General features: G+C 44.7%; 1 protein-coding gene across 3 annotated transcripts in view; it reads right to left on the bottom strand.

Moving 5' to 3' along the window:
* Window positions 1–23,481, bottom strand: part of vps4a (vacuolar protein sorting 4 homolog A) — a 29,075-nt gene extending 5,594 nt beyond the window's left edge. The window contains exons 1-8 of one of the 3 annotated variants that reach the window (XM_059334626.1): window positions 23,253–23,481; window positions 21,651–21,669; window positions 20,698–20,781; window positions 19,791–20,237; window positions 2,293–2,404; window positions 2,035–2,179; window positions 1,879–1,940; window positions 398–517 (exon numbers count right to left, since the gene is read on the bottom strand). In XM_059334626.1, coding sequence (XP_059190609.1) covers window positions 398–517; window positions 1,879–1,940; window positions 2,035–2,179; window positions 2,293–2,404; window positions 19,791–19,832 — 481 coding nt within the window. In that variant the 5' untranslated portion in view covers window positions 19,833–20,237; window positions 20,698–20,781; window positions 21,651–21,669; window positions 23,253–23,481. Of the gene's footprint in view, window positions 1–397; window positions 518–1,878; window positions 1,941–2,034; window positions 2,180–2,292; window positions 2,405–4,274; window positions 4,587–19,790; window positions 20,238–20,697; window positions 20,782–21,650; window positions 21,670–23,252 lie in introns of those variants that run through there. The other 2 variants (XM_059334625.1, XM_059334627.1) reach the window with 2 other exon arrangements.
* Window positions 23,482–25,638: the final 2,157 nt, after the last annotated feature.

Raw genomic sequence — 25,638 nt, 5'->3', positions numbered from 1 at the left:
CCTCAACTAATTGCTGTGAACTAGAACTCTCACAAAAATTTTACAATTAACAAATCTATCATTATTTTGATTTATTTATAAAATCGAGCAACTGTGAGAAATGAGCATCACATATTTAGGCTGATATCCTCTGAACACTTAGCCATAGCCCATAATCAAAAAATATTCAATTTGATGTGTCAATGATATAAAACACAGAAATTTATCAAAGGCTTGAACCAGAGAATGTTTGATGTTTTAGCTTCATAAATGATTAATTGAATACCAAAACTGTTGCCATATTATATTTTGTTGAACAAGTAATATACTGTTTCAGCTCTATATTTAAGATAAGTGTAAATGTATTATACATATTTGTGGTTTTAAATAGAATTGGAGCAGTAAGATCCTACAGTACCTGTAAAGAGGTGAGGGAATTTAATGGGTAGGATGACAGCTTCCTTCAGAGCTTCCTTAGCTCCCTCCAGTCCAGCCACATCGTTCCACCTGACATTGGGCTTCTCCATTACGATGGCACCTGGACACACAGGCTGTGCATGATTAAGACTGACAATGCAGACTGACCTAACACTTTAAAGGTAACTGTAATCCTGCGACCCAAGCTCAAATAACTAATCATATCTCCACTGTACCCCAGAATACTACCAAATAAAAATGTATGCAGAATTACATTTGATAACAATGTCTCATCAGGTGAAGTTCCTCCCATAAAGAAGTTATGTGGTGATTCAATTTAATTAATCTATCTATTTATATCCAACCACATTAGGCCTATATTAGGCCTTCTGTATTTTTTTCTTTATCATATATGCCATATACCACTTATACTATACTGTGTATATCTCTGCATATATTTAAATATTTTTATTCATTGTTGTTCATACATGCAACAACTTATTTAACGTATTTAACATGCTAAAATATATTTTCTCCAATGTACAATATCTGTAAAATGCAAAGTACTTTCAGGAAAACAAACAAACACAAAAAATAAAAATTAATAATAAATGCCAAATAGCAGAAATGTATGAATATAATTGGTATATAATGCATGTATATGTCTTACTTTGTATATTCTTATTAATTCTTATTCTGTTTTCTATATCTATGTGTCTGTATCTTTAGCTGCTGTGACAACTGAATTTCCCCACTGCGGGATAAATAAAGTCACATCTAATCTAAATAAAAAAGTATGTAGAGTTACATTTGATAAAAAATATCTCATCAGGTGAAGTTCCTCCCATAAAGAAGTTATGTGGTGATTCATGTAATTAATTAATCTATCTATTTATATCCAACCACATTAGGCCTATATTAGGCCTTCTGTATTTTTTTCTTTATTATATATGCCATATACCACTTATACTATACTGTGTATATCTCTGCATATATTTAAATATTTTTATTCATTGATGTTCATACATGCAACAACTTATTTAACATATTTAACATGCTAAAATATATTTTCTCCAATGTACAATATCTGTAAAATGCAAAGTACTTTAAGGAAAACAAAAACACAAAAAATATAAATGAATAATAAATGCCAAATAGCAGAAATGTATGAATATAATTGGTATATAATGCATGTATATGTCTTACTTTTTATATTCTTATTAATTCTTATTCTGTCTTCTATATCTATGTGTCTGTATCTTTAGCTGCTGTGACAACTGAATTTCCCCACTGCGGGATAAATAAAGTCACATCTTATCTAAATAAAAAAGTATGCAGAGCTACATTTGATAAAAAATATCTCATCAGGTGAAGTTCTTCCCATAAAGAAGTTATGTGGGTAATTCAATCAAACAAAATAACCATTATTGTATCGACACAAACATCATATCACCTGGTTTGCACCCATACACACTTACTCACCCATAAGTTGCTCCTGCAGTTTCTTCTTCTCTGGATTTTCACCCTCGCTGTCACTATCACTCCTAGAACAGACAAAACCACAAAGGTTGATGTAAAAACAGTAAAGCTCACTGGTTTGAACATGTTTTCTGAGAGGGCAGAAGATAGACAGCTTACTTGTCATTGCTCTGTGCCTCCTTGACAGGCTTCTTGCCCTGTTTGTCTTTATTTTTTAGATAGTCTTTGAGTTTCTCCGCTCTGTCCAGGTACTGCATACATTTCGCTCGTATACTCTCCTTTGCCTTGTCGCTGTGGGCCTCATCTAAAGGGGAAGGATGAAATTCAAAAGCGCAATGTAAATGAAACACAACATTGTTTCGTACCAGCACAGGGTCGTAAAACTAATCAACTACCTGTCCAGGCTGCAGTACTCACATTTGATAGCATGTAGGAAATACTCCACAGCATGCTGGTAGAGTCGCAAGGCCTCTTCATAATTCTTTGCCTTGTCTTCCTCTGTGGCTTTGGTCACAAGATCAATCGCTTTCTGCAACAGTTGCAGATAAAACAGTCAGATGTAAGATACAGTCATGGAAAAAAAATATTAGACAACCTTTGTTTTCTCTATCTCTCTTGTTCATTTTAATGCCTGGTACAACTAAAGCTACATTTGTTTGGACAAATATAATGATTACAACAAAAATAGCTCATAACAGTTAAAATTAAGAGCTGATACCTAGCCATTTTCCATGGTTTTCTTGATAATGATTTTGGTTATTATCAAGAAAACCATGGAAAACACTCACAAATAAACAAAACAATCACAAATATTATAATATAAAATATATTATATATAGATGAACATATATTGATATATACAGTCATTGAAATAATTATTAGACCAACCTTTTATTCTTCAATTTCTTGTTCATTTTAATGCCTGGCACAACTAAAGGTACACTTGTTTGGACAAATATAATGACAACAACAAAAATTGCTCGTAAGAGTTTAATTTAAGAGATATCATTGGTTTTCTTGATAATGATTTTGGTTATTATTATCAAGAAAACCATGGAAAATGGACACATATCAGGTCTTATGAGCTATTTTTGTTGATATCATTATATTTGTCAAAACAAATGTACATTTAGTTGTACCAGGCATTAAAATGAACAAGAAATTGAAGAAAACAAGGGTTGTCTAATATTTTCTCCCAAGGCTGTAGATTGGAGGTGGAGACAGAAATAAAAACTAGTCATCCTCACATGAGTCTGCACACAACATTGGAGTTTCAACCAAAACAATGCACAAGTTATAAAATTAAAATAACATGTTATACAATGAAACCCTAATAGTTTATATGATTCTACAACAAAATGTGCTGTGCTACATCTACATGCAATTGTCATTTTGTCACTTTTTTTCTTTTCTCCCTAAATCATCTCCTCATGACGCCGGCCACCAATGGTAAAATCGCCTACATCTTCACTTGATCGTATCATGTGATTTCACCCCTTTAAGATAATGGCCTATGTCAAGTGTGTGACTTAAGCGGATTTATTATGCCTAAGTCAAAATGAAATGCGACTTAGGCAATTTTTTGAACATGCCTTTGTGACTTAAGCAAGATATGGTATCACTTTATTTTGAAGGTGTCTACATAAGAGTGACATGAGCATGTCATAAACATGACATGTAACGTGTCATGAACATTAACGGCACTTTGAAGTAACATTAATGCTCATGATACTTGTCATATCATGTTTCTGACAGGCTTGTGTAACTTTTATGTAGAGACCTTCAAAATAAAGTGTTACCATATATTGCTTAAGTCACAAAGGCATGTTCAAAAAATTGCCTAAGTCATTTATTTCTCTTAAGTTACATAATTTACACAGTGTTATTACTATGCCAATAGCCATCCTTTTTGAGTGAAATAATCAATAAATGTCATGTGTTACACTTTTGGTGAAGTTTTTTGTTTCCTGCAAAACTTGAAAAAAAGACTTAGGCGATTATTTTAACAGGGTGACGATTTCCAAAATCTTTGTTTTTTTTCATGTTAACTTTATGCGAGCTGGGGCTATAGACAAGCTAACGGGTTTGTCACAGATACCTATTATAAACATTCTCCAGTAGATGTTAGTTAGCAATTCACAAATACACTACAATAAACATTATTGTCTTTATGGTATGTAGTTAGCTAGTACAGTTATCTTGTTATATTCAAGACAATGTAATAGATGGACTGCTTGCAGGCTCTGTTTACTAAACTGGCTTGTTCACAACATTAGCGGTCTTTAGCGTCAGCTGTTCTGCTAGCGGGTTAGCTTGCATTCAAACTGCTGTATAGGCTAGAGCAAGTTAGGTCCAGTTGTTAGCTGCAAGCTAACAGCGGCTAGCTAACAGTAGCCTACCTGTAATGTTGACGTTGTCATTTCATCTCAGTTTTGTGCTCTCCTACCAGATTTCTAACCTCTGACCCTACCCAAAGGCGGATATGTGAAGAAATAAATTCGTTAGCAACCCTGTGTTTTGAGTGAATAGCTTGACATGACAAAACAGTGGCTAATACGTTAGCTTGCTAAAATGACAGCTCTGCCCCAACAAAACCACAGCAACAACCAACAACGCTGCGCCTAGCGACAAGCTAGCGGTTACAGGATTACTTCCGGTTAACCTTTCAAAATATAACAATGACAAGCATATCGTCACCCTGTTAAAATAATCGTTTTGCAGGAAACACAAAATACTTCACCAAAAGTGTAATATATTACATTTATTGATCATTTTACTCAAAAAGGATGTAACAAAGGATGGCTATTGGCATTTTATTTTGATTTAGGTATAATAAATCCGCTTAAGTCACACACTTGACATAGGCCATTATCTTAAAGGGGTAAAATCACATGATTTGATCAACTGAAGATGTAGGCGATTTTACCATAGGTGGCCGGCGTCATGAGGAGATGATTTAAGCAAAAAAATAATAATTTTTTGACAAAATATGACTTTTTTAACAGTTTTAACAGTGTGACGATATACATATGACACAATACACACATTAACCCAGTGGTTCCCATAGTTTTTCTACTGGGCCGCCCTTTTCTATCTAAAAAATACTTTCAAGCCTTTCAGTCTAAATTACAGTTTTTGCTGATATTTACATTTAAATTTAGAATAGAAAGTCAACTCACTGTAATTTTTACAGTGAAGTTCTGGCAACCACAGCTATCGGTATTTTTATGTAAATTAAACAGATTGTTTTTTACAGTGCAGCATTGGAGAACAATGAAATTATTTCAATTTAGCCTTGCCACGCCCCCCCTTTTGTAACCCTGGGCCCCCCCTAGGGGTCATGCCCCCCAGTTTGGGAACCACTGCATTAACCAACCAAACCATGAATATTTTTGATAGGATCTTCGCCAAATTAAATTTCTAATTATATTTTTCGGCTAACATGCCAAAATATATTTTACTGCCATAAAAATTGTCTGCTTTATTTGAGTCTGTATTTTAATGTTCAAAATCCATACCACAGTCAACTCTCCCTTGTTAAGCCAATAGGAATCTGGCATTCATTGACTTTCTTCTTTAAATACTAATTTACCATACCCTGGACCAGTAGTTCTCAACCTTTTTGAGTTGCGACCCCAAATTTAACATGCATGTTGTCTGTGACCCCCCTTCACTGAACAGAATCTCAGTTCAGATCATACAAACTCAGTTGATGCGACAAATTTTGGACAAATAATGAAGCAGAGAACAACTAAAACATCTCTCTGTCTTTATTTGTCTTTCATTTATATATTTTTTTATATTTTATTGTTAGTTTTAATCTAAGTCCTTTGCTATAAGTTTAAAGGTCCATTCTGACCTCCTGAGTGTGTAACAGTCAGCTTCAAGCCAGAGACTCCTTGGAAAGTAATAACTTGCTACTTTGGGATTTGTCACAAAATTACCCAAAAAAGAATCAAATTGACCTCAAAATGACACAAAATGATAATTAAAAAAAGACATAAAATGACCAAAAAATTACATAAAATTAAGCAAAAAGGGACTCAAATTGACTACAAATTGACAAAAAATGACCACAAAAAGACCAGAAAAGACACAAAATTACCCCAAAAAAGACACAAAATTACCCCAAAAAAGACACAAAATTACCAAAAAAGACACAAAATTACCAAACCCCCCCCCCCACAAAATGACAAAAAAAACACACAAAATGACCAAAAAGACTAAAACACATGAACACTTTAACACAGTGGAGACAGAGCTGACTTCCAAAATGATTTGGCGACCCCCAGAAATCATCTCGCGACCCCAATTGGGGTCGGGACCCCAAGTTTGAGAATAGCTGCCCTGGACAACAGGCTCCCAGTGGTGGTAGCCACAAGAACATATTGAATTCTTCAGACCCCGGGAATGAGAGGTTCGCTCAAACACAATGGCTCTAATTGATATTTATTTATGTGATGGTGACTCTCTAACTGCTCAGTTGTAACCTCCTGTTCCTTGGAAGAATTGCAACATTCAGTTCACAAACTAGAAGTAATGGTGTGGGACATGAAAATTGAAAAGGAACATATACCATAGTTAAATCAACCTCTGATGGAAATCAGACATGACATTAATGACAGTCAGGAACATGGATACCGGAATACAAAGGAGTATTTGGTCCAAAATACAGAGTACCTTAGAGATCAGCTCAGAGACACTATGAAATGGCTACAACAGCATCACTCAAAACTCTTAAAGATATACATTGGGTTCTGTCCCCCATGGTTGAGATAATCCGCCGGCTGCAGGAAGAAATAACTTCTTGTAGCCTTAAGCTACACAGTGTCTATGAGGAGGTAACTGCAGTAAGACAACCACTCTACATGATTTTACTTCAATCCAACCCAATCCACTTTATTTGTATAGCACATTTAAACAACAAAAACATCTCCAAAGTGCTGTACATAGAATCAACAATAAAACAAACATTTCCATATAACAATCAGCAATAAATAATAAGTGTATACTCTAAAATGATGCTATAAATAAAACAATAAAATCAAACAGATAGTAAAATAAATAGTTTGACGTAGTTTGAAGCAGTCAAAGAAATAAAAGACACAGAGGACCACAAAACTCACGCAAAGTTAAAAAGCCAGGGAATAAAAATGGGTCTGAAGACGAGACTTAAAGCACTCCACCGTGGGGGCTGTTGGGACATGGAGGGGGAGGGCATTCCAAAGTCTGGGGCCCACCACAGAGAAAGCCCTGTCCCCCCTGGTTTTAAATCTCGCTCTAGGCACCACAGGCTGGAGCTGGCCCTCGAACCTCAATTTGAGCGCTGGAGTATAGATTTGGATGAGGTCCTTGATGTACTATGGGGTCAGTCCATTCAAAGCTTTAAAAACAAACAACAAAATCTTAACATCAATACGAAAATTAACAGGGAGCCAGTGCAAAGACACAAGGATTGGGGTATTTACTTACAGATATCGGTCACTTTGTCTGCGCTGGAAGTCAGATATCACAGAAGGCAAAGAAGCCTCTTTCATAGTGCCGTCCTGCAAATGTCTCGCTATATTGCCGGAAAGATCTGTCCCAGCTTTTCGCCTTAGGGCTTTCATAGTGTTCCCACAAAGGCTTGATATTCGTGCCCTCTCATAGTGCAGTCCAGCGAAGTGGAACGAGGTTATCCATGTTTTGAAGCTGCCATCCGCTGTGCCATCTTGGAACTCTTTCAGATGAAACCATCTAGCAAGTCTACATACCAGGATTGTAGAACCTGATAATGTAATAAATTCCCGTTAATGTAATAACCCCGTTAATGTAATAAAAATCTGCACTTGAGTCCAGTGAAAATGTAATAAAACCTGATAATGTAATAACTTCCCAATAATGTAATAAAGTGCATTTCCCAATAATGTAATACACTTTTTTACCAATAATGTAATAAAGTATTACATTAATGGGAGGTTATTACATTATCAGGTTAGCCTTCATTTCGCAAGTAACTCTCACGCTAAGACCATGCGAACCGGCGACTGCCACTGAGACCATGCGAACCTGCGACTGCTACTGAGACCATGCGAACCGGCGACTGCCACCGAGACCATGCGAACCGGCGACTGTGTCGCTGAGAGACCATGTGAACCGGTGACTCTGCCGCTGAGACCATGTGAACCAGTAACTCTGCCGCTGAGACCATGTGAACCAGTAACTTTGTCGCTGAGACCATGTGAACCAGTAACTCTGCCTCTGAGACCATGCAAACCAGTAACTCTGCCGCTAAGACCATGAGAACCGGCGACTGCCACTGAGACCATGCAAACCGGCGACTGCTACTGAGACCATGCGAACCGGCGACTGCCACCGAGACCATGCGAACCGGCGACTGTGTCGCTGAGAGACCATGTGAACCGGTGACTCTGCCGCTGAGACCATGTGAAGCAGTAACTTTGTCGCTGAGACCATGTGAACCAGTAACTCTGCCTCTGAGACCATGCAAACCAGTAACTCTGCCGCTAAGACCATGCGAACCGGCGACTGCCACTGAGACCATGCGAACCGGCGACTGCCACTGAGACCATGCGAACCGGCGACTGCCACCGAGACCATGCGAACCGGCGACTGTGTCGCTGAGAGACCATGTGAACCGGTGACTCTGTCGCTGAGACCATGTGAACCAGTAACTCTGCCGCTGAGACCATGTGAAGCAGTAACTTTGTCGCTGAGACCATGTGAACCAGTAACTCTGCCTCTGAGACCATGCAAACCAGTAACTCTGCCGCTAAGACCATGCAAACCGGCGACTGCCACTGAGACCATGCGAACCTGCGACTGCTACTGAGACCATGCGAACCGGCGACTGCCACCGAGACCATGCGAACCGGCGACTGTGTCGCTGAGAGACCATGTGAACCGGTGACTCTGTCGCTGAGACCATGTGAACCAGTAACTCTGCCGCTGAGACCATGTGAAGCAGTAACTTTGTCGCTGAGACCATGTGAACCAGTAACTCTGCCTCTGAGACCGTGCAAACCAGTAACTCTGCCGCTAAGACCATGCGAACCGGCGACTGCCACTGAGACCATGCGAACCGGCGACTGCCACTGAGACCATGCGAACCGGCGACTGCCACCGAGACCATGCGAACCGGCGACTGTGTCGCTGAGAGACCATGTGAACCGGTGACTCTGTCGCTGAGACCATGTGAACCAGTAACTCTGCCGCTGAGACCATGTGAAGCAGTAACTTTGTCGCTGACACCATGTGAACCAGTAACTCTGCCTCTGAGACCGTGCAAACCAGTAACTATCACGCTAAGACCATGCGAACCGGCGACTGCCACTGAGACCATGCGAACCGGCGACTGCTACTGAGACCATGCGAACCGGCGACTGCCACCGAGACCATGCGAACCGGCGACTGTGTCGCTGAGAGACCATGTGAACCGGTGACTCTGTCGCTGAGACCATGTGAAGCAGTAACTCTGCCGCTGAGACCATGTGAAGCAGTAACTTTGTCGCTGAGACCATGTGAACCAGTAACTCTGCCTCTGAGACCATGCAAACCAGTAACTCTGCCGCTAAGACCATGTGAACCGGCGACTGCCACTGAGACCATGCGAACCGGCGACTGCCACCGAGACCATGCGAACCGGCGACTGTGTCGCTGAGAGACCATGTGAACCGGTGACTCTGCCGCTGAGACCATGTGAAGCAGTAACTCTGCCGCTGAGACCATGTGAACCAGTAACTCTGCCGCTGAGACCATGTGAACCAGTAACTCTGCCTCTGAGACCATGCAAACCAGTAACTCTGCCGCTAAGACCATGCGAACCGGCGACTGCCACTGAGACCATGCGAACCGGCGACTGCCACTGAGACCATGCGAACCGGCGACTGCCACCGAGACCATGCGAACCGGCGACTGTGTCGCTGAGAGACCATGTGAACCGGTGACTCTGTCGCTGAGACCATGTGAACCAGTAACTCTGCCGCTGAGACCATGTGAAGCAGTAACTTTGTCGCTGAGACCATGTGAACCAGTAACTCTGCCTCTGAGACCATGCAAACCAGTAACTCTGCCGCTAAGACCATGCAAACCGGCGACTGCCACTGAGACCATGCGAACCTGCGACTGCTACTGAGACCATGCGAACCGGCGACTGCCACCGAGACCATGCGAACCGGCGACTGTGTCGCTGAGAGACCATGTGAACCGGTGACTCTGTCGCTGAGACCATGTGAACCAGTAACTCTGCCGCTGAGACCATGTGAAGCAGTAACTTTGTCGCTGAGACCATGTGAACCAGTAACTCTGCCTCTGAGACCGTGCAAACCAGTAACTCTGCCGCTAAGACCATGCGAACCGGCGACTGCCACTGAGACCATGCGAACCGGCGACTGCCACTGAGACCATGCGAACCGGCGACTGCCACCGAGACCATGCGAACCGGCGACTGTGTCGCTGAGAGACCATGTGAACCGGTGACTCTGTCGCTGAGACCATGTGAACCAGTAACTCTGCCGCTGAGACCATGTGAAGCAGTAACTTTGTCGCTGACACCATGTGAACCAGTAACTCTGCCTCTGAGACCGTGCAAACCAGTAACTATCACGCTAAGACCATGCGAACCGGCGACTGCCACTGAGACCATGCGAACCGGCGACTGCTACTGAGACCATGCGAACCGGCGACTGCCACCGAGACCATGCGAACCGGCGACTGTGTCGCTGAGAGACCATGTGAACCGGTGACTCTGTCGCTGAGACCATGTGAAGCAGTAACTCTGCCGCTGAGACCATGTGAAGCAGTAACTTTGTCGCTGAGACCATGTGAACCAGTAACTCTGCCTCTGAGACCATGCAAACCAGTAACTCTGCCGCTAAGACCATGTGAACCGGCGACTGCCACTGAGACCATGCGAACCGGCGACTGCCACCGAGACCATGCGAACCGGCGACTGTGTCGCTGAGAGACCATGTGAACCGGTGACTCTGCCGCTGAGACCATGTGAAGCAGTAACTCTGCCGCTGAGACCATGTGAACCAGTAACTCTGCCGCTGAGACCATGTGAACCAGTAACTCTGCCTCTGAGACCATGCAAACCAGTAACTCTGCCGCTAAGACCATGCGAACCGGCGACTGCCACTGAGACCATGCGAACCGGCGACTGCCACTGAGACCATGCGAACCGGCGACTGCCACCGAGACCATGCGAACCGGCGACTGTGTCGCTGAGAGACCATGTGAACCGGTGACTCTGTCGCTGAGACCATGTGAACCAGTAACTCTGCCGCTGAGACCATGTGAAGCAGTAACTTTGTCGCTGAGACCATGTGAACCAGTAACTCTGCCTCTGAGACCATGCAAACCAGTAACTCTGCCGCTAAGACCATGCAAACCGGCGACTGCCACTGAGACCATGCGAACCTGCGACTGCTACTGAGACCATGCGAACCGGCGACTGCCACCGAGACCATGCGAACCGGCGACTGTGTCGCTGAGAGACCATGTGAACCGGTGACTCTGTCGCTGAGACCATGTGAACCAGTAACTCTGCCGCTGAGACCATGTGAAGCAGTAACTTTGTCGCTGAGACCATGTGAACCAGTAACTCTGCCTCTGAGACCGTGCAAACCAGTAACTCTGCCGCTAAGACCATGCGAACCGGCGACTGCCACTGAGACCATGCGAACCGGCGACTGCCACTGAGACCATGCGAACCGGCGACTGCCACCGAGACCATGCGAACCGGCGACTGTGTCGCTGAGAGACCATGTGAACCGGTGACTCTGTCGCTGAGACCATGTGAACCAGTAACTCTGCCGCTGAGACCATGTGAAGCAGTAACTTTGTCGCTGACACCATGTGAACCAGTAACTCTGCCTCTGAGACCGTGCAAACCAGTAACTATCACGCTAAGACCATGCGAACCGGCGACTGCCACTGAGACCATGCGAACCGGCGACTGCTACTGAGACCATGCGAACCGGCGACTGCCACCGAGACCATGCGAACCGGCGACTGTGTCGCTGAGAGACCATGTGAACCGGTGACTCTGTCGCTGAGACCATGTGAAGCAGTAACTCTGCCGCTGAGACCATGTGAAGCAGTAACTTTGTCGCTGAGACCATGTGAACCAGTAACTCTGCCTCTGAGACCATGCAAACCAGTAACTCTGCCGCTAAGACCATGTGAACCGGCGACTGCCACTGAGACCATGCGAACCGGCGACTGCCACCGAGACCATGCGAACCGGCGACTGTGTCGCTGAGAGACCATGTGAACCGGTGACTCTGTCGCTGAGACCATGTGAAGCAGTAACTCTGCCGCTGAGACCATGTGAAGCAGTAACTTTGTCGCTGAGACCATGTGAACCAGTAACTCTGCCTCTGAGACCATGCAAACCAGTAACTCTGCCGCTAAGACCATGTGAACCGGCGACTGCCACTGAGACCATGCGAACCGGCGACTGCCACTGAGACCATGCGAACCGGCGACTGCCACCGAGACCATGCGAACCGGCGACTGTGTCGCTGAGAGACCATGTGAACCGGTGACTCTGTCGCTGAGACCATGTGAACCAGTAACTCTGCCGCTGAGACCATGGGAAGCAGTAACTTTGTCGCTGAGACCATGTGAACCAGTAACTCTGCCTCTGAGACCGTGCAAACCAGTAACTCTGCCGCTAAGACCATGCGAACCGGCGACTGCCACTGAGACCATGCGAACCGGCGACTGCCACTGAGACCATGCGAACCGGCGACTGCCACCGAGACCATGCGAACCGGCGACTGTGTCGCTGAGAGACCATGTGAACCGGTGACTCTGCCGCTGAGACCATGTGAAGCAGTAACTCTGCCGCTGAGACCATGTGAACCAGTAACTCTGCCGCTGAGACCATGTGAACCAGTAACTCTGCCTCTGAGACCGTGCAAACCAGTAACTATCACGCTAAGACCATGCGAACCGGCGACTGCCACTGAGACCATGCGAACCGGCGACTGCTACTGAGACCATGCGAACCGGCGACTGCCACCGAGACCATGCGAACCGGCGACTGTGTCGCTGAGAGACCATGTGAACCGGTGACTCTGTCGCTGAGACCATGTGAAGCAGTAACTCTGCCGCTGAGACCATGTGAAGCAGTAACTTTGTCGCTGAGACCATGTGAACCAGTAACTCTGCCTCTGAGACCATGCAAACCAGTAACTCTGCCGCTAAGACCATGTGAACCGGCGACTGCCACTGAGACCATGCGAACCGGCGACTGCCACCGAGACCATGCGAACCGGCGACTGTGTCGCTGAGAGACCATGTGAACCGGTGACTCTGTCGCTGAGACCATGTGAAGCAGTAACTCTGCCGCTGAGACCATGTGAAGCAGTAACTTTGTCGCTGAGACCATGTGAACCAGTAACTCTGCCTCTGAGACCATGCAAACCAGTAACTCTGCCGCTAAGACCATGTGAACCGGCGACTGCCACTGAGACCATGCGAACCGGCGACTGCCACTGAGACCATGCGAACCGGCGACTGCCACCGAGACCATGCGAACCGGCGACTGTGTCGCTGAGAGACCATGTGAACCGGTGACTCTGTCGCTGAGACCATGTGAACCAGTAACTCTGCCGCTGAGACCATGGGAAGCAGTAACTTTGTCGCTGACACCATGTGAACCAGTAACTCTGCCTCTGAGACCGTGCAAACCAGTAACTATCACGCTAAGACCATGCGAACCGGCGACTGCCACTGAGACCATGCGAACCGGCGACTGCTACTGAGACCATGCGAACCGGCGACTGCCACCGAGACCATGCGAACCGGCGACTGTGTCGCTGAGAGACCATGTGAACCGGTGACTCTGTCGCTGAGACCATGTGAACCAGTAACTCTGCCGCTGAGACCATGTGAAGCAGTAACTTTGTCGCTGAGACCATGTGAACCAGTAACTCTGCCTCTGAGACCATGCAAACCAGTAACTCTGCCGCTAAGACCATGCAAACCGGCGACTGCCACTGAGACCATGCGAACCTGCGACTGCTACTGAGACCATGCGAACCGGCGACTGCCACCGAGACCATGCGAACCGGCGACTGTGTCGCTGAGAGACCATGTGAACCGGTGACTCTGTCGCTGAGACCATGTGAACCAGTAACTCTGCCGCTGAGACCATGTGAAGCAGTAACTTTTGTCGCTGAGACCATGTGAACCAGTAACTCTGCCTCTGAGACCGTGCAAACCAGTAACTCTGCCGCTAAGACCATGCGAACCGGCGACTGCCACTGAGACCATGCGAACCGGCGACTGCCACTGAGACCATGCGAACCGGCGACTGCCACCGAGACCATGCGAACCGGTGACTGTGTCGCTGAGAGACCATGTGAACCGGTGACTCTGTCGCTGAGACCATGTGAACCAGTAACTCTGCCGCTGAGACCATGTGAAGCAGTAACTTTGTCGCTGACACCATGTGAACCAGTAACTCTGCCTCTGAGACCGTGCAAACCAGTAACTATCACGCTAAGACCATGCGAACCGGCGACTGCCACTGAGACCATGCGAACCGGCGACTGCTACTGAGGCCATGCGAACCGGCGACTGCCACCGAGACCATGCGAACCGGCGACTGTGTCGCTGAGAGACCATGTGAACCGGTGACTCTGTCGCTGAGACCATGTGAAGCAGTAACTCTGCCGCTGAGACCATGTGAAGCAGTAACTTTGTCGCTGAGACCATGTGAACCAGTAACTCTGCCTCTGAGACCATGCAAACCAGTAACTCTGCCGCTAAGACCATGCGAACCGGCGACTGCCACTGAGACCATGCGAACCTGCGACTGCTACTGAGACCATGCGAACCGGCGACTGCCACCGAGACCATGCGAACCGGCGACTGTGTCGCTGAGAGACCATGTGAACCGGTGACTCTGCCGCTGAGACCATGTGAAGCAGTAACTCTGCCGCTGAGACCATGTGAACCAGTAACTCTGCCGCTGAGACCATGTGAACCAGTAACTCTGCCTCTGAGACCATGCAAACCAGTAACTCTGCCGCTAAGACCATGCGAACCGGCGACTGCCACTGAGACCATGCGAACCGGCGACTGCCACCGAGACCATGCGAACCGGCGACTGTGTCGCTGAGAGACCATGTGAACCAGTGACTCTGCCGCTGAGACCATGTGAAGCAGTAACTCTGCCGCTGAGACCATGTGAACCAGTAACTCTGCCGCTGAGACCATGTGAACCAGTAACTCTGCCTCTGAGACCATGCAAACCAGTAACTCTGCCGCTAAGACCATGCGAACCGGCGACTGCCACTGAGACCATGCGAACCGGCGACTGCCACTGAGACCATGCGAACCGGCGACTGCCACCGAGACCATGCGAACCGGCGACTGTGTCGCTGAGAGACCATGTGAACCGGTGACTCTGTCGCTGAGACCATGTGAACCAGTAACTCTGCCGCTGAGACCATGTGAAGCAGTAACTTTGTCGCTGAGACCATGTGAACCAGTAACTCTGCCTCTGAGACCATGCAAACCAGTAACTCTGCCGCTAAGACCATGCGAACCGGCGACTGCCACTGAGACCATGCGAACCTGCGACTGCTACTGAGACCATGCGAACCGGCGACTGCCACCGAGACCATGCGAACCGGCGACTGTGTCGCTGAGAGACCATGTGAACCGGTGACTCTGCCGCTGAGACCATGTGAAGCAGTAACTTTGTCGCTGAGACCATGTGAACCAGTAACTCTGCCTCTGAGACCATGCAAACCAGTAACTTTGCCGCTAAGACCATGCGAACCGGCGACTGCCACTGAGACCATGCGAACCGGCGACTGCCACTGAGACCATGCGAACCGGCGACTGCCACCGAGACCATGCGAACCGGCGACTGTGTCGCTGAGAGACCATGTGAACCGGTGACTCTGTCGCTGAGACCATGTGAACCAGTAACTCTGCCGCTGAGACCATGTGAAGCAGTAACTTTGTCGCTGAGACCATGTGAACCAGTAACTCTGCCTCTGAGACCATGCAAACCAGTAACTCTGCCGCTAAGACCATGCGAACCGGCGACTGCCACTGAGACCATGCGAACCTGCGACTGCTACTGAGACCATGCGAACCGGCGACTGCCACCGAGACCATGCGAACCGGCGACTGTGTCGCTGAGAGACCATGTGAACCGGTGACTCTGCCGCTGAGACCATGTGAAGCAGTAACTCTGCCGCTGAGACCATGTGAACCAGTAACTCTGCCGCTGAGACCATGTGAACCAGTAACTCTGCCTCTGAGACCATGCAAACCAGTAACTCTGCCGCTAAGACCATGTGAACCGGCGACTGCCACCGAGACCATGCGAACCGGCGACTGTGTCGCTGAGAGACCATGTGAACCGGTGACTCTGTCGCTGAGACCATGTGAACCAGTAACTCTGCCGCTGAGACCATGTGAAGCAGTAACTTTGTCGCTGAGACCATGTGAACCAGTAACTCTGCCTCTGAGACCATGCAAACCAGTAACTCTGCCGCTAAGACCATGTGAACCGGCGACTGCCACTGAGACCATGCGAACCGGCGACTGCCACTGAGACCATGCGAACCGGCGACTGCCACCGAGACCATGCGAACCGGCGACTGTGTCGCTGAGAGACCATGTGAACCGGTGACTCTGTCGCTGAGACCATGTGAACCAGTAACTCTGCCGCTGAGACCATGTGAAGCAGTAACTTTGTCGCTGACACCATGTGAACCAGTAACTCTGCCTCTGAGACCGTGCAAACCAGTAACTATCACGCTAAGACCATGCGAACCGGCGACTGCCACTGAGACCATGCGAACCGGCGACTGCTACTGAGACCATGCGAACCGGCGACTGCCACCGAGACCATGCGAACCGGCGACTGTGTCGCTGAGAGACCATGTGAACCGGTGACTCTGTCGCTGAGACCATGTGAAGCAGTAACTCTGCCGCTGAGACCATGTGAAGCAGTAACTTTGTCGCTGAGACCATGTGAACCAGTAACTCTGCCTCTGAGACCATGCAAACCAGTAACTCTGCCGCTAAGACCATGCGAACCGGCGACTGCCACTGAGACCATGCGAACCTGCGACTGCTACTGAGACCATGCGAACCGGCGACTGCCACCGAGACCATGCGAACCGGCGACTGTGTCGCTGAGAGACCATGTGAACCGGTGACTCTGCCGCTGAGACCATGTGAAGCAGTAACTCTGCCGCTGAGACCATGTGAACCAGTAACTCTGCCGCTGAGACCATGTGAACCAGTAACTCTGCCTCTGAGACCATGCAAACCAGTAACTCTGCCGCTAAGACCATGCGAACCGGCGACTGCCACTGAGACCATGCGAACCGGCGACTGCCACTGAGACCATGCGAACCGGCGACTGCCACCGAGACCATGCGAACCGGCGACTGTGTCGCTGAGAGACCATGTGAACCGGTGACTCTGTCGCTGAGACCATGTGAACCAGTAACTCTGCCGCTGAGACCATGTGAAGCAGTAACTTTGTCGCTGAGACCATGTGAACCAGTAACTCTGCCTCTGAGACCATGCAAACCAGTAACTCTGCCGCTAAGACCATGCGAACCGGCGACTGCCACTGAGACCATGCGAACCGGCGACTGCTACTGAGACCATGCGAACCGGCGACTGCCACTGAGACCATGCGAACCGGCGACTGTGTCGCTGAGAGACCATGTGAACCGGTGACTCTGTCGCTGAGACCATGTGAAGCAGTAACTCTGCCGCTGAGACCATGTGAAGCAGTAACTTTGTCGCTGACACCATGTGAACCAGTAACTCTGCCGCTAAGACCATGTGAAGCAGTAACTTTGTCGCTGACACCATGTGAACCAGTAACTCTGCCTCTGAGACCGTGCAAACCAGTAACTATCACGCTAAGACCATGCGAACCGGCGACTGCCACTGAGACCATGCGAACCGGCGACTGCTACTGAGACCATGCGAACCGGCGACTGCCACCGAGACCATGCGAACCGGCGACTGTGTCGCTGAGAGACCATGTGAACCGGTGACTCTGTCGCTGAGACCATGTGAAGCAGTAACTCTGCCGCTGAGACCATGTGAAGCAGTAACTTTGTCGCTGAGACCATGTGAACCAGTAACTCTGCCTCTGAGACCATGCAAACCAGTAACTCTGCCGCTAAGACCATGCGAACCGGCGACTGCCACTGAGACCATGCGAACCTGCGACTGCTACTGAGACCATGCGAACCGGCGACTGCCACCGAGACCATGCGAACCGGCGACTGTGTCGCTGAGAGACCATGTGAACCGGTGACTCTGCCGCTGAGACCATGTGAAGCAGTAACTCTGCCGCTGAGACCATGTGAACCAGTAACTCTGCCGCTGAGACCATGTGAACCAGTAACTCTGCCTCTGAGACCATGCAAACCAGTAACTCTGCCGCTAAGACCATGCGAACCGGCGACTGCCACTGAGACCATGCGAACCGGCGACTGCCACTGAGACCATGCGAACCGGCGACTGCTAATGAGACCATGCGAACCGGCGACTGCCACCGAGACCATGCGAACCGGCGACTGTGTCGCTGAGAGACCATGTGAACCGGTGACTCTGTCGCTGAGACCATGTGAAGCAGTAACTCTGCCGCTGAGACCATGTGAACCAGTAACTCTGCCTCTGAGACCATGCAAACCAGTAACTCTCCCGCTAAGACCATGCGAACCGGCGACTGCCACTGAGACCATGCGAACCTGCGACTGCTACTGAGACCATGCAAACCGGCGACTGCCACTGAGACCACGCGAACCGGCGACTGCCACTGAGACCACGCGAACCGGCGACTGCCACTGAGACCATGCGAGACGAGGAAGACCACTTTTTAGTTTTAGACTTATCTTTTCTTTTCTCTTTGTTTTTACATAATTTCATATGAAAAATACTATTTCGTATCAATTTCTTTAAATGAGACTAGAATTTAAAGTAAAAAAATAAATATTTCACCTAAAATTAATATATTATTAATGTGGGCTTATTAAGGATGTTTAACCCATCATTTCAGGACTGTCAATATTTTTTTATTTCATCCAATGAGACTTGAAGTTTATCATTGTGTTTGTGGTAATCTACATTTGAATGTCATTATAGTTATGTTTTAGAAGATAAAACTAATGTTAATTGCAAAATTAATGTCATTTAAAATAATGTTAATGTCTTTGAAAGGCCTTGAAAATCTACCATTGCTTTTTTTGTTTGTTTGATGTGCTGCTCTCTGGGTCAGGATTTGCAAAACTATCGTAAAATTTTGAAGCAACCAAGTAGATTGATAGTTGTGTATACAGATAGCTTTCCCCTGAGACGCCGGTGTTGGTCTCTTGCATGCAATGTTTAGACTAACCTTCTCTGCCCCCTCCCCAGAAACAACAATTATAAATCTCACAAAAGTTTTGTTAATCTAAAAAGTTATCATCAAGATGGAACCTCTCCTTGGATGAAAGTGTGTGCAATGGTTGGTTTAAAAAAAAAAAAAGATGATGTTTAGTATGATTGTCTTGCATTGAGTCATGTATTTAAATATACATTTCATGTTTGTGTTTGTTGAAATGGAATACATACAATGTTTTGTGTATCACTTTGTGCAGAATTAACAATTGAAAATTTTTTTTAAAAGCCTATCTTTTCAACTGGTGAACGGGGGCAAGTGGGTCCAGAGGTCATCCAGCTGTTCTTGGACTGTGGGGGTGTCTGTATTTTCAGAACCTGATGACACTCAATACCAAATTTATTCATACATTATAAATACTCAATTGTGAATTAATATTTTATTATTCAAAGGAAGTAGTTAAGACAGCAGATCGTATTATCAGGCCATGTCTGTGTCCACTGTGATGGGGGAAAAAACAAACCCATACCTTGTAGACTGGACAAGGAGTTGTGGGTGCGTTATCCATCATCCACAGCCGGCTGGTTGACGGAGGTCTTTGAGGTACCCCATGGTCGGAAGTGGTTGGGCTAAGTGTGGCAGGATCTGCAAGGTCGAGACTTGTCCAACGCACTTTCTGAGCGGCATCTTGGAAGCAGTGGTCTTCCTCGTCTCACTTGGTCCTGCAATATACAATAGCCTGTACAACAATAACTCACAAAATAACACAATTGTAACAATAATATGCAACTGTAAGTGATCTGAACTAAATTCATTTGCTAACTTAACTGTCCCTAGACCAGCATAAAAAGCTAAACTATACAAACTAAATACTCTACTATAAACCTTACCTACTCCTAACCTACCCTAAATATAAATGTGCAAAAAATATGAAAAGGTAGCTTAGTCTGTCTTGAAGATGCTGGACACAGGAAACCTGGAAAAGTCAGAAAATACAGTGAGTTCTATACTATATATTGAGGACCACATGCAGAAAAATCTGCATAATGTGAAATACAACAAACAACAATATGGTGATGGCTTCTCAGGTTTTAGCCTACAAAATAAATAAATATAACATGTTAATGAGACAGCAATACTTAATTAGATGAGAGTTTGACCAAGCGTCAATTAATGAATGAACATTATTGTTACCAATTTTGTTTACTAGTTACTAGTTTTTGTACTAATAATCTATTTTCCCCCCATTCTCTGATTTAAAAATAAATAAATACATGAATAATACTAATAATATTGATTATCCCAAATACACCGTTCCTTCAGATATATTTGTATGTCACTATACATGACATCACAGAACAGTGATTGAAAGTTCTTTATGAATAATAATTTCAGTGTTTCTCAACATTACAAAAGCATTTTTTATAATTGCTTACCTGAAAAGGTGAAGACAAACCACTGAATGCTGAAGGTCAACGAAGAACTGGATACTCAAGTCTCTTAGGTGAAGTAGTGTTTATCTAGAACAGGATGACAACAGTGAGCATTGCAGCAATGTAACAATAATGTGTTATTAATGTTTTAAATAACTGAATTAATGTATCACTTATTCATAAAAATCAGTATGAAGCTGAATATAATCATTTGAATTAAATACACACATAGCACCTCTAGAAACATAACAAAATTTTCAGCATATGTGCCCCTCTGCATCCTTTATAGATAATATAAATTTCTTCATACATTTTTACGTGTTTTATACATTTTTATAGCACCCATGGTCCTCAGGGGTCAAAAAGGACCTCGTGACATTAGACTGGTTTTAGGAAATGTAGAAAAAAATATTACCAACTTTTTTTTCACCTTTTAAGGTAACTCATGACCAAAAAAAATCATGTTTCATTTTCATTTTTTTTTCATTGTTATTGGTCAATTTTATTCAAATATACTAATATCAAAATATAAGTTTCACTAAAAGTTGACATGACCTACTCTGTGCATTCCAATCAAGAATTATTTTTTTCCACTCTTGCGATTGAAAAAAGTATTCAGGGTTTTTTTTTTACCTTTTTCTCTCTTGAAATGGGGCCTAATGTTTAATATTTGACTAAAATTGACCAATAATAAAGAAAAAATTATGAAAATTATATATCAATCAATCAATCAATCAATTTTTGGGGCATGAGTTGCCTTAAATGATAAAATGGTTAAAATTTTTTAAAATTTTTTTTCTACATGTCCTAAAAACAGTCTTGTGTCATGGGATCCTTTTTGACCCCTGAGGACCATGGGTATATAGTCGACGGGATGACCACACAAGGGTTAAAAAAAAATAATAATAATTTATGAAAGTAATTTATGTTAATAACAGTCTTTGACAAACACTCACCAGTAAATAAATGGTCAAGCTGTAAATTTGTGAGGTGAAAAACAGGATTAAAGCTTGCAAAGAAGATGAATATGAATGGATAGGTTGATAATTCTATTGACACCACAGCTCGGTAACACCATGGTAATAGTTAGGTAATAATCTGATAATAGTGGCGAATACTTTCAATAGCTTTCAGTGTAATAGTACCCAAATGCACCCTATACTAAATTTAAGCCATTAATGGCTATGACTCTGGTATTACAAATACACCTTATTACATAATAACCTCTATTATCAAAATAGTACTGCAGTATTAATATCAGAAGAAAACAGGATTAAAGCCTACAACGAAAATGCTTCACAGCACCACTTGAGGCCACACACACACACACACACACACACACACACACACACACACACACACACAGACGAATTAATCCAAAGCTGTTTAAGCCTACATTTTCAACTTCCAATAAATCTCTCTCTCTCTCTCACACACACACACACACACACACACACACACACACACACATACATACACAGAGTACATTAATATTAGTCACAGGAGCACATACTTCAAGTACCAGTTGACATGACAAATTGGAAAAAAGAAATGGTAATAGTTTGGGTAATAGTCTGCTAACAGTAGTGAGTAACGCTGACATTGACACAATGTAAATTTTAAATGGTGAAGTAAACTACCAGTTTATCATTACAGTACATTTTTACAGCTCTGACTCCATGGTTAAATGTATATCCCCGTGATTATCTTTTCTTTTTAACCTCTCATTACCAAGTGACATGAGTTTCAGTTTAATATTATCCAAATACACCGAATGTTCAAATTTAGCCATTGATGAGTATGACATTGGTATTACTATTACACCTTATTACATAAGAATACCAAAACATCCTCACAAAAACAGGACTACATTATCAAAAAGCTACCATCACAATCCACATACAATTAGCTACATATCACAGTTAAACAAAAATTAGTCAGGCCAACATTGTACACAAACCCTACATTAAAAAAGGCATTTGGACAACATTAATCAAGGAAAATAGCATATGCTAGCAATTTTTTAGCATTATTATATTATTATTAGCATAATGACCCCTTCCCAGATAGACACAAGACAAAACACAGCAATCATGAACTTTTGTGGCCTAGATTATCAACCCACAATGCATTATAGGCTGTCTGTCAGCAGCATCAAATCAGTCAAACCATGCAATGCACTCTTAGAGTCAATAGTGTTTGCTAACACCAGACACATCTACTGTTATAACAACTGTTAGCATCATGGTAACTGTAACATGGAGTAACTGTGAAGATATTCTGCCTCGACGGACCATTTATAAATTGCTTCGACATGATGCTAAAGCTAGCTCGCTAGAGAGCGCTAGCTCAGACCTAAGACCAGTAGCCGCGAATAAATTAGCAAAATAAAATTACAAATATCGTCCAAAAAAACCTCAAATAACTTGCAACTACATTTCACAAAATTTTCGACAGTAGTTTAAAAGTTAAAATATGAAAATGCTAACATTATAAGGCACAATTGTAACGGTAGTATGCTAGCGAAATATACAGCAAATAAAAACATGTCGTCTTACCTCAGACGAAAAGCCAGAGAGGCCGAGCCCCGCCAGCGGGCAGGATTTACATCAAGCCAAAACAGATTCGCCCCATAACTGTGCTCCAATCCAGTGATTCCCAGCCGCTGTTCCGCGGCACACAAGTGTGCGAACATTTGTTAAACATGCTTCACCACGCATGGCATGGTCCAGGTCAGCCTCCTGACAGCAGATAGACTCAGGACACACCGACACCAGGTGCTGCCGACCCGCTCCGCCCCCCAGACGAGCTCCGGACCACCGCTCCAGTCTCTGATCAGAAAGTCTTCCAATGTTCATCAAACAACCGTTGTTGTTCTTTAGATGATGCCGCCGCTACCAGCTGTCAGCAGTAAACTGAAAAGGCAACCCCACGTGGAGGGCTGGAAAATGACCAATCATAAGAGGCCTGCGGTCAGCCTTGGCCCCGCCCCCAATGTTTCAAAAGTCCTCGCTGCGAGCGAGCAGAGCTCCACCGCGAGCGAGCACGGGGGAGAATCTGCTTCACTCAGTTGCTGAATATGTGCGCGAAGATCAAACAAGTGCGCGCGGCAGTTGAAATCTGCGCGCGTGACACGAAATAAATGCGCATGCAGATGTGTTATCGCTCGCACGACTTTGACTCAAATATGACGCCACGCCATATTTCTTGTTTCTAAATGGGTTTGCCGTGACACGGAGCAGAGACCTGCAGTCCAGCGGTGCATGCTGTCTCTCTGAAGCAGAGGATGGCGGTCGTCGGCTTGATTGCTCTGCTCTGATTGGTCAACTCCACCTGGCCACCTGGTTGCTTAGCTACCAAAGCCTCCCCCCTACCTGGGCATTGGGCGGCCCGCGGGCCACATCCGGCCCGTTGGCTGTCCTTGTCCGGCCCGCGTGAGGTTACCCAGAAATTAGAAATCAATATATATATATATAATATATATATATATATATATATATATATATATATATATATATATATATATATATATATAAATAAATATATTTATTTTGAAAAAAATAGCAAACATTAGCACTAGCTAACAACACTTTTACTATAGTTAAGACAACAAATATAGCCACTAATATATATGACAGAAGATAATAAACTTTAACAAACCTTGTGTCCTGTCAGCCAGCCACTATAGAAGCCTTTTTGATGCTTTATATCAACTTTATATTAATTACTACAGTCTATGATTACTACGCACTCATTATTTACCGTTCGTTTTTTCATTTAACCGTTCTACCGGTTATTTCCTGTCACTACCTTTCAAAATGAAAGCACCCGTTTCACACTGGACGGCACTTTTTCAAAAATAAAAGCACCTCAACATTGTTAAACACTTTGAAAATGTACAAACATGAAAAACAAGCTATATAATACAAAAACACAAATAGGAAGCTTACCAAAGGACATTTACAGTTGTGTTTAAAATAAATGGACTAGTGATATAGTGATTGGAGTATTTACTACTTTTTACTGCTATATTTGATTTACTCCACATTAACAGTCTTATAACATGTATTCCTATCAGTAGCAGCTCAAAACCAGATAATTTACTGTATTTTATAAAGCGATTAAATTAATATTGAGCAGAATTTAGTTCAGAGTTTTGGTCCGGCCCCTGCAACCTTCGTGGTATTGGTCATGTGGCCCCTTGGGAAAATTAATTGCCCACCCCTGTCCAAGACAGACATTCTAACGGACATGGCGTTTTTTTGTCAAAAAGCATGAGACCTTATAACTTGACCATGCATTGTCCAATCTGCCTCAAACTTGTCATGCATGAAGATGGTTAATCACTGACCAGTTCTACATAACAATATTTAATAAATTCCCGCCCTTTTTTATAAGCCACGCCCCCTTTCATAACTAATAAACTGTCCTAGAAACTTGTATGAGGTGTCAGATTAATCGGCATAGAGTTCCTGTTTAATTGGTAGTTGATTACCCCGCCCCTTTTCATTAGCCACGCCCCATTTTACTAACTAATGAACCATTTGTCCTAGAAACTTGTATGAGGTGTCTGTGAACAGAGTCGCTGTTTAACTGCTGATTTAATCAACAAGAATCAAGGGCTAGAGGCAAGCACACAATCAAAATTTCTTTAGAAATGTTCTAGTTTTGTGTGCTTGCCTCATTGGCTCCCATATTAAAAACGCAGGATGATATCTGAAAAAAGGAGATGTAAGAGTTTTTTTAGATCGCTCTAACAAAGCTATTTTTTTTAATTTTTCTTCTTAAAGGAAGAACTCAGGACGCTCAAAGTGAAGTCGGATCAATGATAGGTATTATGGTTTTGCCAAAAATGCTTTCTGTTCGAGGCCAGAATTTTCAGTTTGTCGACCTCTGGCTGCTCAGTGTGGCGGACCTGTCTGTTTATTTCAGTTGATTGCTCTG

The sequence above is a fragment of the Centropristis striata genome, chromosome 6 (assembly GCF_030273125.1).
Source record: "Centropristis striata isolate RG_2023a ecotype Rhode Island chromosome 6, C.striata_1.0, whole genome shotgun sequence".
In the NCBI taxonomy this organism is placed as follows: domain Eukaryota; kingdom Metazoa; phylum Chordata; class Actinopteri; order Perciformes; family Serranidae; genus Centropristis; species Centropristis striata.
This window is presented reverse-complemented; position numbering and strand designations above follow the sequence as displayed.